Source organism: Dipodomys ordii, unplaced genomic scaffold (genome assembly GCF_000151885.1).
Source record: "Dipodomys ordii isolate 6190 unplaced genomic scaffold, Dord_2.0 Scaffold12, whole genome shotgun sequence".
Taxonomy (NCBI): domain Eukaryota; kingdom Metazoa; phylum Chordata; class Mammalia; order Rodentia; family Heteromyidae; genus Dipodomys; species Dipodomys ordii.
The window spans coordinates 25,827,115-25,840,452 of NW_012267228.1; the positions used below are offsets into that span (position 1 = coordinate 25,827,115).

At 40.6% G+C, this 13,338-nt stretch overlaps 1 protein-coding gene across 6 annotated transcripts; it reads right to left on the minus strand.

The window, feature by feature from the left end:
* Positions 1-4,352: 4,352 nt before the first annotated feature.
* Positions 4,353-8,652, minus strand: Oxsm (3-oxoacyl-ACP synthase, mitochondrial). 6 transcript variants are annotated; one of them, XM_013010607.1, is made up of 3 exons: positions 8,604-8,652; positions 6,333-7,340; positions 4,353-4,796 (listed from the first exon to the last, which is right to left on the minus strand). In XM_013010607.1, the coding sequence occupies exons 2-3, from the start codon at positions 7,307-7,309 to the stop codon at positions 4,394-4,396; spliced, it is 1,380 nt and encodes a 459-aa protein (XP_012866061.1). In that variant the 5' UTR covers positions 7,310-7,340; positions 8,604-8,652; the 3' UTR covers positions 4,353-4,393. The 6 variants fall into 6 exon arrangements, with proteins under 6 accessions (XP_012866061.1, XP_012866060.1, XP_012866056.1 ...); XM_013010606.1 differs by lacking the exon at positions 8,604-8,652 and adding an exon at positions 8,473-8,537; XM_013010602.1 differs by lacking the exon at positions 8,604-8,652 and adding an exon at positions 8,359-8,439.
* Between the last annotated feature and the right edge of the window lie 4,686 nt (positions 8,653-13,338).

Consider the following 13,338-nt stretch of genomic DNA (forward strand, 5'->3'; position numbering starts at 1 on the left):
ATAATCCGCTTATCAAGAAACTGAATATTGAAGGATTAGGTTAGGAGAAATGGAGAATAATGAAATGGGAGATGGTGATCAAAATGCATTGTACTTATAAACTGACAAGTTGAATGGAAACCCCTTTGTACGACATCCTAAAGGTAATAACATATATATATATATATATATATATATATAATTAAAAAAGAAAGAGTGGAACTGTGGCTAAGTGATATAGTGCTAGCCTAAGCGACAAAGCTCAGGGTCAGTGCTCAGGCCCTGAGTTCAAACTCCAGGACTGGCAAAAGGAAAGGAGAGGGAAAGGAAGGGGAGAAGAGGGGAGGAGAGGGAGGGAGGGGGGAGGGAAAAGGGGAGGGGGAAAGGGAAAAGGGAAAGAAAAGAAGAAAGAGAGAGGGGGAAGGGAGAAGAAAGAGAGAAGAGAGAGAGAGAAAGGGAGAGAGAGAGAGATCTTCTAGTAGGCCAAATAGAAAATAAAGACATAAGTAAACACTTAAGTATGTTAGGAGGGGACTACTGCCTTGGACAACTAAAAAGTGGATTGTGGTGAAAGTAGTCAGCAAATGGAGGAGGGGATGGTAAACAGAATATTTAAGTAAAGTGATCAGGGTTGCTGACAAGACAGCAATTCAAGCTAGAACTTGAAGGAAGGAAGGGAATTAGTCACATGGTTATCTGGAAGTTTATGAAGGGGATGGATTCCTGATATAATCTAAGATGGTTAGAATGGATATGTCAGTTTTGTACTCCTCCTCTGTAAAGTCCTGCCAACCTGTTAGCAACTGTCATGTAATCAAAGACATATTTGAATAATTTCACAATATTGTGGGTAGGCCTTTCAACTGTTCCAAGGAGCAAAACTTCACTGGTGATTCTGAGTCAAAATTAATTTTTTAAAAATCTTTCACATAGGGCTGGGAAGGTGGCTCAGTGGTAAAGCGCTTGCCTCTCATGCCTGAGGCCCTGGGTTCCATTCCTCAGCACCACATAAGCAAAAAGAAAAAAGCCGGAAGTGGCGCTGTGGCTCAAATGGTAGAGTGCTAGCCTTGAGCTGAAGAGCTGAGGGACAGTGCCCAGGCCCAGAGTTCAGGCCCCATGACCGGACCAAAAACAAAAACAAACAAACAAAAATCTTTCACATAAAGATAGTCATTATGTACTGCCTGACAGGAGTACATGCTACCCTTGAAAGTGTTCTTGTGAAATTTGACTAAGTAAAGTCTCCAATTCTACCAATATATAGGAAACACAAAGATGGAGGATCATGTTCAGTGACCCCATATACTTGGCACCAGCAAAGTGCAAATACCAAAAACTCTACAGGAAAGTGACTTATTTTCTTAACAGACAAATTATGTGAGAGGGGCATTTTCAGTCTGTTAGATAATTTCAGATCTACACTTTCCAATGTGTGAGTCTCATTTTGATCCTGTTTTTGTGTTTTGTTGTTCTGATTATGTCTAGTTGTTTTGTTTTTGCCATGTTGGGGATAGAACCTAGAAAGATGTCAGTCTGAGGCTGGACACAGACCTTATCTTAAAATAATAACTAAAGAACAAAAAGGCTGGAAACCAAGGCTCAAGTGACAGAACACTTGTTTAACAAGTACAAAGCCCTGAGTTCAAACTCTAGCACTTCAAGTAAATATATGTGTGTGTGTCTATTATATATAGGATGTACTGTATGTTTTATATGCATTTATATAATTAATTAAAAGATCTCAGAACTTAGAAAAGGTGAAATATCTCAACCTACACAGTCAGCTCCAGAGCCTATTCTAAAATTACTAGGCAAGTTATCTGATAGATGAAAAGTGCTTGTGGATTTGAAGAATTCTCTCTCCATTCTCTTTTACCAGTGGCTCTTTTCTACTTAATATGCTCCTCCAGTAATACCTTGTCTGGGGAATTACCTCCTGGATCTTTGCATTCTACATTATTATTCATTCATCTTTCTAAACTGCAATATGATGCCTGTGTTTAGTTATTAAAATATTCTAATTCTCTCTTTATCTGAATGCATTTTTAAAGTCAAATCTCCCTCTTGCTTTAAACCAAAATATAATTCTTAAAAATCTTAAGGAGAAAAACAAAAGATACAATAGCTTATATAAAACACAAGGATTTATGCTGTTAATCTCAAGTAGACAATTTAAGCCTGGCAAGCAAAGATTCCGGTCATGAGCCAGAGCTTTCAACTATCCTGTGGACAAAGGATTTCATGTGGAGAGTATTAGCATAATATTTAAACAGACATCAAAAAACAAGATGTCAGTTGGAAGGAACCTGAAGAGGTCAGCCAATCTACCTAGAAAGAGGAGGCCTGAACCAGCTGAGAAATGCAGACTTTCAACCTGTCCTCTCTACAGAAGGAATCTTACAAGCATCCCTGTGGATGTTCAAAGCTTCAAACTGCTTATTTTAGAGAAAAAAGTTAAAGTCTTATTTTCTTTTTACCTTGACAAAGCTTTTCTCCTTTTAGTAAGTCCCAATATCAGCCATATAAGTTGATAAAATATATATAAAGTTAAAATCAAAAACACATATGATTTGTTGGATTTAGCAGCTAAGCTTGTGAAAGGAGTTAGACACAGGAATATAGTCTATATACCTACACTTATACAAAATCTGTATATACACAAAATCTACCTACGCTTATATAAAACTCTAGAGAAGAATAAATCCTATCTGCACAATCAGGAAGTTCTTCAATGATGGTCTAGATCTGGGGGAAGTGACTGCAAAGGTACAGAAAGGAATTTTAAGAAATGAAAAGTTTCTACTTTGACCAAAGTGATGGTTATACATGTCTATATATTTATCAAAGGTTACTGGACTATATACACTTAGTATGAGTGCATTTTGGCCTGGAGGACATGGCTGAAATAGTATGGTACTTGCCTGTTGTATGCAAAGCCCTGGTTCAATTCCCAGTACTTCTAAAAAAAGTTCATGTTATTGTATTAAATAAGGCAATGTGTTGGTAGTAATTAGGTTAACAATCAACCAAGAATGGTTTTAAGAAGAATTAAAAATTGAATGGAAAGCCTTGTTGTATGCTTCTGCTATAGCCATCACGTTTTTTTGTTTTGTTTTGTTTTTTTCTGGGTCTGGTCGTGGGGCCTGAACTCTGGGCCTGGGTGCTGTCCCTCAGCTCTTCAGCTCAAGGCTAGCGCACTACCACTTGAGCCACAGCACCACTTCCAGCTTTTTTCTTTTTGCTTATGTGGTGCTGAGGAATCGAACTCAGGGCCTCATGCATGCAAGGCAAGAGCTCTACCACTGAGCCACCTTCCCAGCCCCCATGACATTTTTTTAAAAGGAAACTTTTTTATTTGCTAAGTAACAGAAGAAGGCTGTGAGTTCAAATCCTACTACTGTCAAAAAGATACATTAAAACAAAACAAAGCACTCAATTTTCAACTTCGTAAGAAATTTAGGTTAGAACATCCTGTTTCATCCAGGCAACTATGTGACCATCTTTTCTTATAGTTTTTGCTGTTTCCTTTGCCTGTATTTCCTTCAAGGAATCAAGCGTCCCTATGGTGTGTTCCCTGCTATGCAGTCAGTGGTATTTAAAAAAAAAAAGTAGCCGGTGGTTCATGCCTATAATCCTAGCTACTCAGGAGGATGAGATCTGAGGATCGTGGTTCAAAGCCAGCCCAGGCAGGAAAGTCTGTGAGACTTTTATCTCCAATAAACCACTCAGAAAACTGGAAGTGGCACTGTGGCTCAAGTGGTAGAGCACTAGCCTTGAGCTGAAGAGCTGAGGGACAGCTCCCAGGCCCTGAATTCAAGCCCCCCAACCGAGAAAAAAAAATAAAAGTGACAGTCATTCCCAGTAACCCTCATTCTTCTTCATATGTGGAACTAGAGAGATCAAAGATAGATAAAGAGATATAGATGGATACCTGCTTGAGGGACTAGACATCACAGTATTGAGACCTACTTAAACAGCTTCCAGAGTGCTGTTATGTCCATCCTCTATCATCTGATGCTCCAGTATGAAGTACACATAGCAGGGAGAAAGGAAGGCCAATATTTACTTTCAATTACAAGCTAGAATACAAAACAGAATCGCAACCTGACAGTTCTTTTTGCTTTCCATTTTGGTGGCCCAAACAGTAGAGTGCTAGCCCTGAGGAAAGAAAAGCTAAGGGACAGTGCCCAGGCCCTGCATTCAAGCCCCACAACCAGCATAAAAAAATAAAATAAAAAAAAATTATTTCCCCCAACAAAAATTATGCTACACCAAATACCAATTATGCCAAGACTGAGAAATCCTAACACTAATAAAGGGTATCTGGGTATTGTTATGTAACTGCATTCATATATATATCACTTCTACATTTATAGAATTTCAAAAGCCAATGTTTAATTAAAAATGACTTGTTTTATATGCCAGCAATACAAAGTGTTGCATTGGTACCACCAAAACCAAAGGAATTGGTTAGTCCAATACATCTTTTCTGTGTTTTCCATTCCTGAGCCTTTAGTGGAACATAATTGAGATCAAATTCTGGTTCTGTACAGTCCAGGTTTAAAGTAGGTGGCAGTCTTCGGTGGTAACAAGCCAGTGTGGTAAAAGCTGCCTCCACTGCCCCTGCAGCTCCCAGCAGGTGTCCCGTGGCTCCCTTCGTTGAGGAAACAGCTAGGGCATATGCATGGTCTTTAAAGAGACGCTTAATGGCTCGGTTTTCAGCAGCATCTCCCAATGGGGTGGAAGTAGCATGTGCGTTGATATAGGAAATCTCTTCAGGTTGAACACCTGCATCTTTTATAGCAGCAGACATGCATCTAGAAAGAAAAGCAATTTATCAGAACTACCTGTACTTTTTTATAAGAGATCCCTTATCTGAATGGCTTATATAAAAGAAACAAAAGTATTCAGGTACACTAGTTGAATGCCATCTTGGATCTTATGGGAGGCAGAACGCTATTTGCATGAAAATGTCTTACCCAGGGCCTTGGTTGATTCATCACCACAGGTTAAATACACTAACCTATTGAGAATATAATTCCAAATCAAATGTAATTCCATTCACCTGAAATGATATTTTTCCTTGGGAGGAAAAATATGTGACTAATTTTCCTTGTAAGAATTTCTTTTGGGCGGGAATGGAAATATAGAGAAAGATTTAATTCTGTTTTCTTTTATATTTAAATTCAAATCTTTTCTCAATACTGGGTTTGAATTCAGGGTCTTGAGCTGTTCAACAGGCACTCTGCCACCAAGCCATGCTCCAGCCCTCTGGACTACCTGGTACATTTTCCAACAACCAAGTAGCATCAATGCTTTAAATAGCCTTTCAAAGTCCTCTTTAGTTAAGCTACAAGCATTTTAAGTACAGAATTATAAAGCCAAATACGAAACCAATCTAATTTTTAAAAAGTCTTTGGAAGAACTTTGAGAAATGTAGATGTCAACATCTTATCTTTAGTTCCTTTTCTTTGGATAGATAGCTCAGAGTAGGAAGTGTGTTAAGAGGCCACCCCTACATTGATCCAGATGTACTGTATTCATAAACTGCTTTGTTGATTGACAACTCCTTTGTACAATTATTTAAAGATAATAAAAGAGCATTTTCTTAAAAAGGTATCCCCTAAACGTATCTATTTCTGCATATAACTTGTTACTATGATTGACAGGACTAGCCCAGCAAGTGCTCACTAATTCAGAAAGTATTATGGTCCTGTTCAAATGCCTGCTTTTATGAATATAGTACTTTTCCTGGAACACATCTGCACTCACTCATTTCCTACTGTTGTCCATGGCCACCTTCACACTACAATGGCATGGTTGAGTAATCCTATAAGCACAAAGCCCAAAACAATACTATTTGTCACTTTACAGAAAAATTTGTTAATTCCTGGCTGATCAATCTGGGTAAAACATAATTTGATCTAAGAAAGCTAAGCTATTAACTAGCATACTAAATTATCAAGGAGTTTTTTTTTAAAAATTTAGCTCATTAGTTATTTTTTCTAAAACAATAATTAATATGCTATTCAAAATGTAGTCTTTAGCCAAGCACCATCACCATCACCTACCAACTTGTTAGAAATATAGAATCTTAGCTGGGAGAGTAGCTCAAGTGGCAGAGTGTCTGCTTCGCTTAGCAAGCCTCAAGGCCCTGAGTTCAAACTCTAGTATCACAAGTCAATTGTTCTCAAACATTTCAAGCAAAAAGTTTAAAAATAAAATTTTGTGTAGTCTAAAACAGAAAAACCATGTATTATATCCCTAAACCAATTATTACAGTTTTCTTTAATAATCTGAGACTCCAATATCATATAGGAAAAACCATTTTGAATGAAACAAATATTCTTTACCTTAAGGCACCGTCTCCCTCAGGATCAGGGGCAGTTATATGACCAGCATCACCTGAAAGTCCATAGCCCAGAACTTCTGCATAGATCCGAGCCTTCCTTTGAACAGCATGTTCATGTTCTTCCAGCACCAACACAGCAGCACCTTCTCCCATTACAAAACCATCTCTCTTCGGATGAAATGGTCGACAAGCCAACTTAGGGTCTGAGTTTGTGCTCAGAGCCCGGGCCCTGGAAAACCCCGCAAGAGACAGAGGACTAATGCAAGAATCTGTACCTCCTGCCACCATCACATCAGCATCCCCATGGGCTATAAATCTGTAAGAATCTCCCACAGCATGAGCGCCTGTAGTACAGGCTGTGGATACTGCATGATTGGGGCCCTTGAGTTTATATCGAATGCTGACCTGACCTGCTGCCATATTGATCAGAATCTTAGGGACAAAGAATGGACTGACTTTATTATAACCTTTTGTCTCAAACATAAAAGCAGTTTCGGAAACAATTTCAAGAGGAACCATGCCCATGCCAATTGCAACACCAGTAGCCACTTGATCCACTTCTGATTGAGGATGCCAGCCGGAATCTTTCAGTGCTAACTCTGCTGCCCCAATGGCCATGATGGTGGGAGAAGACATGGACTTGATATCTGATTTGGACACAAAATTTTGTTCATTGAATTGACCTTCATCAAGACCTCTTGGCACACAAGCAGCAACACTACAAGGGATACTCTTATACTCTTCACCAAGCAGTGAACCAATTCCACTTTCTCCACGGAGAAGAGCATCCCACACTAACTGAGTTCCCACACCAAGGGGAGTCACTAAGCCAATGCCTGTAATGACAACTCGCCTCCGGATTTTGGATGTTTGCACCGTTCCAAGAAACCTTTTATGTCTTATTATTCCTTGGCATGATCTTGAAAATAGATGCGTGCTTGTAATATTTAGGAGATTCTGTAAGCAGTTTGACAACATGGTTGAGATTCAGATAGCCAGAAACATATTCCTGTAACAGACAACAGACAGGAAATATTGTTTAAATAGCATAAGGGTATAAGACCAAACGAGGTGGTTCCTTTGGGGAGATGACTAATGTGAGCTGTTAATGAGCTCAGAGAAAATAATATGTCAGGAACCAGTGGTTTATGCCTGTAATCCTAGCTACTCAGGAGGCTGAGATCTGAGGGGCTGCGGTTTGAAGCCAGCCTGAGGCAGGAAAGTCCATGAAATTCTTATATTCAATTAACCACCAGAAAACCGGAAGTGGCACAGTGGTTCAAGCGGTAGAGCGCTTGCCTTGAGCTGAATGAAGAGTGCAGAGTTCAATCCCCAGGACAAACAAACAAAAATGCAAAGGAGACACAGACATATAAATATATGAGATAATCTTAAATTATATCTTATCAAACCATCGGGCCTTATAAATCACTCCATTTTCAAGATCGTAACTGCCCTCAGACATTCAAAGTCAAGGTGAGCTGATAACTATTTCTTTAAACAAGAATTGTGTAATTAAAACTAGACAGGTACCCCATAACCTGATATGGCCAGCAGGGAACATTCCCCCCCCCCCCCGCCAGGGTTTCAGGGGATTTACTCTAAATGGTATTTCTAGTGTCGATGACACAGCAAACACGTTACAGAGGTGGAGTGGGTGGCCTTTCTATTTCATACCAAAGATCAACAACCTTTTAGAAAAGTCATCCAGGACTAAGAAACCCAGGGTCTGGAGACCTGTGAATCTGAAACTGAAGCTTTCAGGGAAGAAAAGGAGCTACTCCACCTCTCCTAAGGGGTAATCCGGAAAAGGAGCAGGCGGGGAAACCTCCGCACAGCAGGCCGACGGGGGCGGGGAGTAAAGGAATGCGGCCTTTCCCCACACCGCTCTCACTCACACACCAAGGAACTAGGGCAGATGAAACTAACACGAAATAAGGGCAGACCACAAGGACTGATTCTGGGCCTCAGACAACCCGATCTGGGGCTGGAGCGATGGAAGCAGGGGAGCTTGGCCCGGCTGGTACCTGTAACCGAGACAGCGCGTCTGCGCGATCAGAGCCCTCCAGGCAGACGCAGCGTGCACATGCGCACAAGCACGCACACGCCCCCGCACGCACGCACACGTCCGGAACGCACACCTCGCGTCCAAGCGCACTTCAGCCCGTTGTCTTCTGCGCGGCTTGACCTTGTTCAAGGTCAGATGGGCCGAGGACGCAGGGACCCTTAGCAAGACCCCCCATCCCCCGCAGAAGCTCGCAAACACTAGCACCTGCACGCAAGGCGGAGACACAGTCTTGGCCCACCCTAAAGAGCATTGGTTTTCTTCTTTGGGCAGTGACAATGCCCACCTGTTCTTACTTTGTCAGCAAAGGGCTCCATAGTATTCTGAAACCCCAAGGGGAAATGACTTGCAGCCGCAAAGTTTATTTATGGTAGGGAGAAAAGCAGAACTAACCCAAGTACCAAACGTCAGGAAGTTGGTTGTGTAATGTTTTGGTGTTTTCCAAATGCCATGCAATCATTTCAACTATTTTTTTAAGACTTTAAAAAATGTTTTTTGTAGGTGAACATTAGTGCGCAAGTACGCGGAGTGCTAGTGAGGAGATAAAAGTTACAAGGTAACACATACGAATCATTTTTAAAAATCTGCAAAGATATACAATGATTGTGATTCTTCTCACTTATCTTTTCTTAACATTTTAATAGTATAATCACTTTGTAATAAAGTGTTTTACTCATTTGTTTACCTCACATAGGGTCGTGCTCAAAAGACCATACCCACTGTTTGACAGGAATGGAAACAAGAAAATGGAGACAACTGTTTCCAAAGACATGAATTTATTCATGATAGTTGCTCAGAGCTGGTGTGGATATGTCAGGGGAAAATATAAAATAAATTTTAAAAGCAGAAAGTAATAAGCAAGGTGGTATTTGTAGACTATTCGTTGTTCAGCTATCTTCAGTGTGAGTTTCAGTCTTTAGTTAAAGGACTGATCATATAATGAAACATGAATATGACTAGAAGGTTCCTATACCCTTCATTTTTCTTTCTAGGTAATACCTTTTAAAATCATTACAAATATTTTCCTTTAGCTTTTTTCTAGTTGATCCAGGATTTAAATGAGTTTGGAAATTTAGTTTGTCTAAAACAGTTTGGGAAAGTCCAGTTTGACCTTGAATCATCATTGATCCATGAACCTTATGACATCTAGTTATGTAATAAAATGTGATGGCTGAAAAGTACCCAAGATCTCCTCTTTTTTTTTTATTGCTGTACAATATGTTACAAAGGATTCTAAAATTTTCTTTGAAACTGAACTCCAGTTTGAAAGTATCATAGATTTTATGATATTCTAATAACTTACATTAGTTAATACCTTAGTGCTTGCTACAGTGCCATGGGGTTTTCTTGCACCCAAATCACTAAATTGGTTCCATTTTATTATAAGCTCCTGTTAAGACTTAAGTTTACCTTGAATCTTTGGTAATTGAATTCAAAACTATTCAAGTATAGCTACCATTTTCTATCAAACACACTTTCTAAGCAGCAAACTGACCTCACTTTTTTTTTTTTTTGGGTCCGGTCATGGGGCCTGAACTCTGGGCCTGGGCGTTGTCCCTCAGCTCTTCAGCTCAAGGCTAGCGCTCTACCACTTGAGCCACAGCGCCACTTCCGGCTTTTTTCTTTTTGCTTATGTGTTGCTGAGGAATGGAACCCAGGGCTTTGAGCATGCAAGGCGAGCGCTTTACCACAGAGCCACCTTCCCAGCTCCACTTTTTTATTTTAATGTGATGCTGGGAATCAAACCCAAACCACTTCTCAAACACAAGAGGCAAGTACTCTAACACTGAGCTGCACACCAGGTTCACTGTATCTTGACGGACTATAATTTTTCTTATCTCTATATTTGTCATGTATTTTCAACAAATATTCATGTTTCTCCCACTTCATGCTGAAAAGTAGAGTACCAAAAAAGTTCATAGTGTAATAGAGGGAGATAGCCATGGAAACTAATATATATAACCTACTGAAACAAATGTTATTGAAGAAAAAACAGTAAAAATTAGTATATCATTGTAGCCCAAGGTGACAAGGAATCAGTGTGGCCTTACTCTTAAGTCAGGAAAGGTTTCAAGGAAGTGATTCTTGAATTGCATTTTAGAAACTAGTACCTCCTCATCTAGTAAACTAACTGGGGAAGGACATCCAGGATTAGGAAGAGAAGAGAGACCTGGAAACAAAGTTTCAACATGGCCAATGTCAAGTTTGATATGGGACAAAAAAGTAAAAGCATAAGAGTAGGGGTTGGGGGAAGATCATGAAAGATTTGGCTGTTATAACAAGGCCTTTAGATTTGATCCTGTAGTCTGAATAATATATGCTAGCAGTTCTGGTCTAATTTGGAGAATAAAATATTTTACTGACTCTAAACTCCCCTGGAAAGGACCTGATAAATTAATTGCCTTCATCAGCCTTTCCTACTTCAGTCTGAACAAGCTACTTCATAGAATTAAGTTACCTTCTTGGATCCTAACACCATTTGACTTTAGAATGTGGACGTGGGAGCCATAGAAAACACATGCTCAGATAGATGAAGATCCAGACTTTGGTAGTATACAGGGTAAATAGGAAAGGTGTGGGAATGGACACAGGGAAGAGTAAGGCTGAGAAAAATATGATTAGGACCTGAACTAAGGCACTGACCAGGAGGCAGGAGGCAGGAAAGGTTGAGAAGGAAACCTTGCTAGGATAGTTTGTGATTAAATGTTTTCCGGTTCTTTCACAGAAGTCTCTCTTTTCCTTAACCTTCTTAATCTCTCAGTTAAAGGATTCTGTTCAAATTCTCCCACTTCCATAAATTCCTCCTTCTAGAGTTCTTAAACTTGACTGTGTATTGAAATCATCTGAATGGGCTTCCTACTACACAAACTGCTGAGCCTCACCTCTCAAGATGGAGCTTAAGAATCTTTGCTGACAAGTTTCCTGTGGAGGCTGATATAGCTGTTCTAAAAAATTCATGACTTGCACAAAAGGGAGGAGCATGCTTATCTCCTTCACTACTCATAGTGCCTGGACATAATCACTTCATAAATATTTGATGAAAGAATGAATTATGGAACGAATGAACACATACATGCCTTAATGCCATTACATCAGCTAGTATACAGTCACTTTTTTGAACGTTTCTTAGCAAGTGATTGTTATTTTTTTTAAAAACCAACACCTATTTACCAGTGGAAGAACTATCTGGATATGTTAATATCATTATTTTTGTTTTCCCTACAGATTGAGAGTCTCTCATGTCCTTTCAGACCACTTTACATAAAGCAGACACAATTTTGTTCATCATTTAACCAAACAATAGTGAATTACCACACCAATCCCTATATGACTTCCATATTTTTTTTCTATTTGCTCTAGTCATTATTGAGGTTAACATTTTCTTTTTTCTTTTTAAATGACTAAAGAGATCCTGGTAAAAATGTAGTGTGCAACTTATTTTTATAAGAATAGGGCCATCATGTTTCAATATTAAAGATGTACTTAATGAAGTGGGAATTCTGGGGAAATACCATTATGTTGGAACAAGGAAAAAAATCAAGTGAAATAATAGAAAATCCACTGCTGATTTAGGAGCAAATCATACTATAGTTGAACCAATGAGTATAGAGAGGTCGAGAATAACAATATTCCTAAGTTTTCTAAAGGAAACTGAAGAATCAAAAGCTTCAACATGACTCAAGTGAAGAAAGGAGGGTAAGAAAACAGAGAAACAAAGTCCCTCATTACATAAGGTTCCTTAATACTCTTCTAAATACTAGTATCCAAAAAGATCGTGCTCAAAACTTTTTTTCTTATAGAACCTAAAACATCTAATCTTCTATAGTTGACTTCTGTAGCCACTGACTAAGGTCCCTGAATTAAAATGTTATGTAAGTCAGAAAAATGCTACTAGGCATTTAATTATTGAAAATGTTTGGTTTCAGTAGCTATTAACACATTACCAAATGAACATGACATTCTTCTTTTCTTTCTCCTTCCCTTCTTTCTTTTCTTGCTTCCTTCCTTTTTCTCTCTCCTCTCTCCCTCCCTCTCCCTTACTCCTCCCTCTCCCTCTCTCTTTCTGGTGCCCATATTGAGGCTTGAACTCAGGTTCTTTTGCTCTTCATTCCCATTTGGCTACTTTGCTCATAGCTGAGGCTCTTTCACTTGAGCCATGACTCCAATTTCCGCAATACTCTTCAAATTGGTCCAAATACTACAAACTTAGATTTGGCAAATGGCTAGTAACTGGGCGAACTAGCTAAGGGTCTTGTTCAGAGATTTTGGAAGCAAACAGATAACGAGGTAGGGAGAAGATGTAAGAGTGCTGGGTGCTGGTGCGGCTTGTTTCTATAACCCTAGCTACTTAGGAGGTGGAGATCTGAGGGTTGAAGTTTGAGACCAGCCTAGGCAGACAAATTCCAGAGACTTGATCTACCATTAACCAGCCCACAGTGTAATCAGACCTTGAAAGGGCGCTCCTGCGCAGCTCCTGGGACTGGAAAAAGAACCCAGCAGGGCTTTGGCCACGCTATTGTTTTTGACCACGTGATGAAGGAAAAGCTGTAACACTGCTTATTTGTGGGGAAGGAAAGTGGCGGGGAACCCGTGATGCCACCACGCGTGCACCAGCAACCAGCACCAGCACCAACACCAGCTTGCCACGTCGCCCGCCCCAACGGGATCCACAGCCCAGACCCCAGTCCCGCCTCTCTAGGAGGAGCCCCGGCCCACGCGGCCTGGCCACGCCCCTCGCGGTCTGGCCACGCCCCCCGTCCCGCCAGGATCCACAGCCCAGACCCCAGTCCCGCCTCTCTAGGAGGAGCCCCGGCCCACGCGGCCTGGCCACGCCCCTCGCGGCCTGGCCACGCCCCCCGTCCCGCCACGTCCCCCCTCCCACCCTCGCCTTCCCACAGCCCCTCCGCCCTAGCGTCGCTGCAGGGGCCCGGGCGCGCTGAGG

Bases quoted from the DNA above. Each gene is read 5' to 3' on its own strand.
- Oxsm (XM_013010607.1), bottom strand. From the start codon at position 7,309: ATGTTGTCAAACTGCTTACAGAATCTCCTAAATATTACAAGCACGCAT. The intron at 4,797-6,332 runs GTAAAGAATATT...TTTTCTTTCTAG, and splicing joins GAGGGAGACGGTGCCTTAAG to ATGCATGTCTGCTGCTATAA.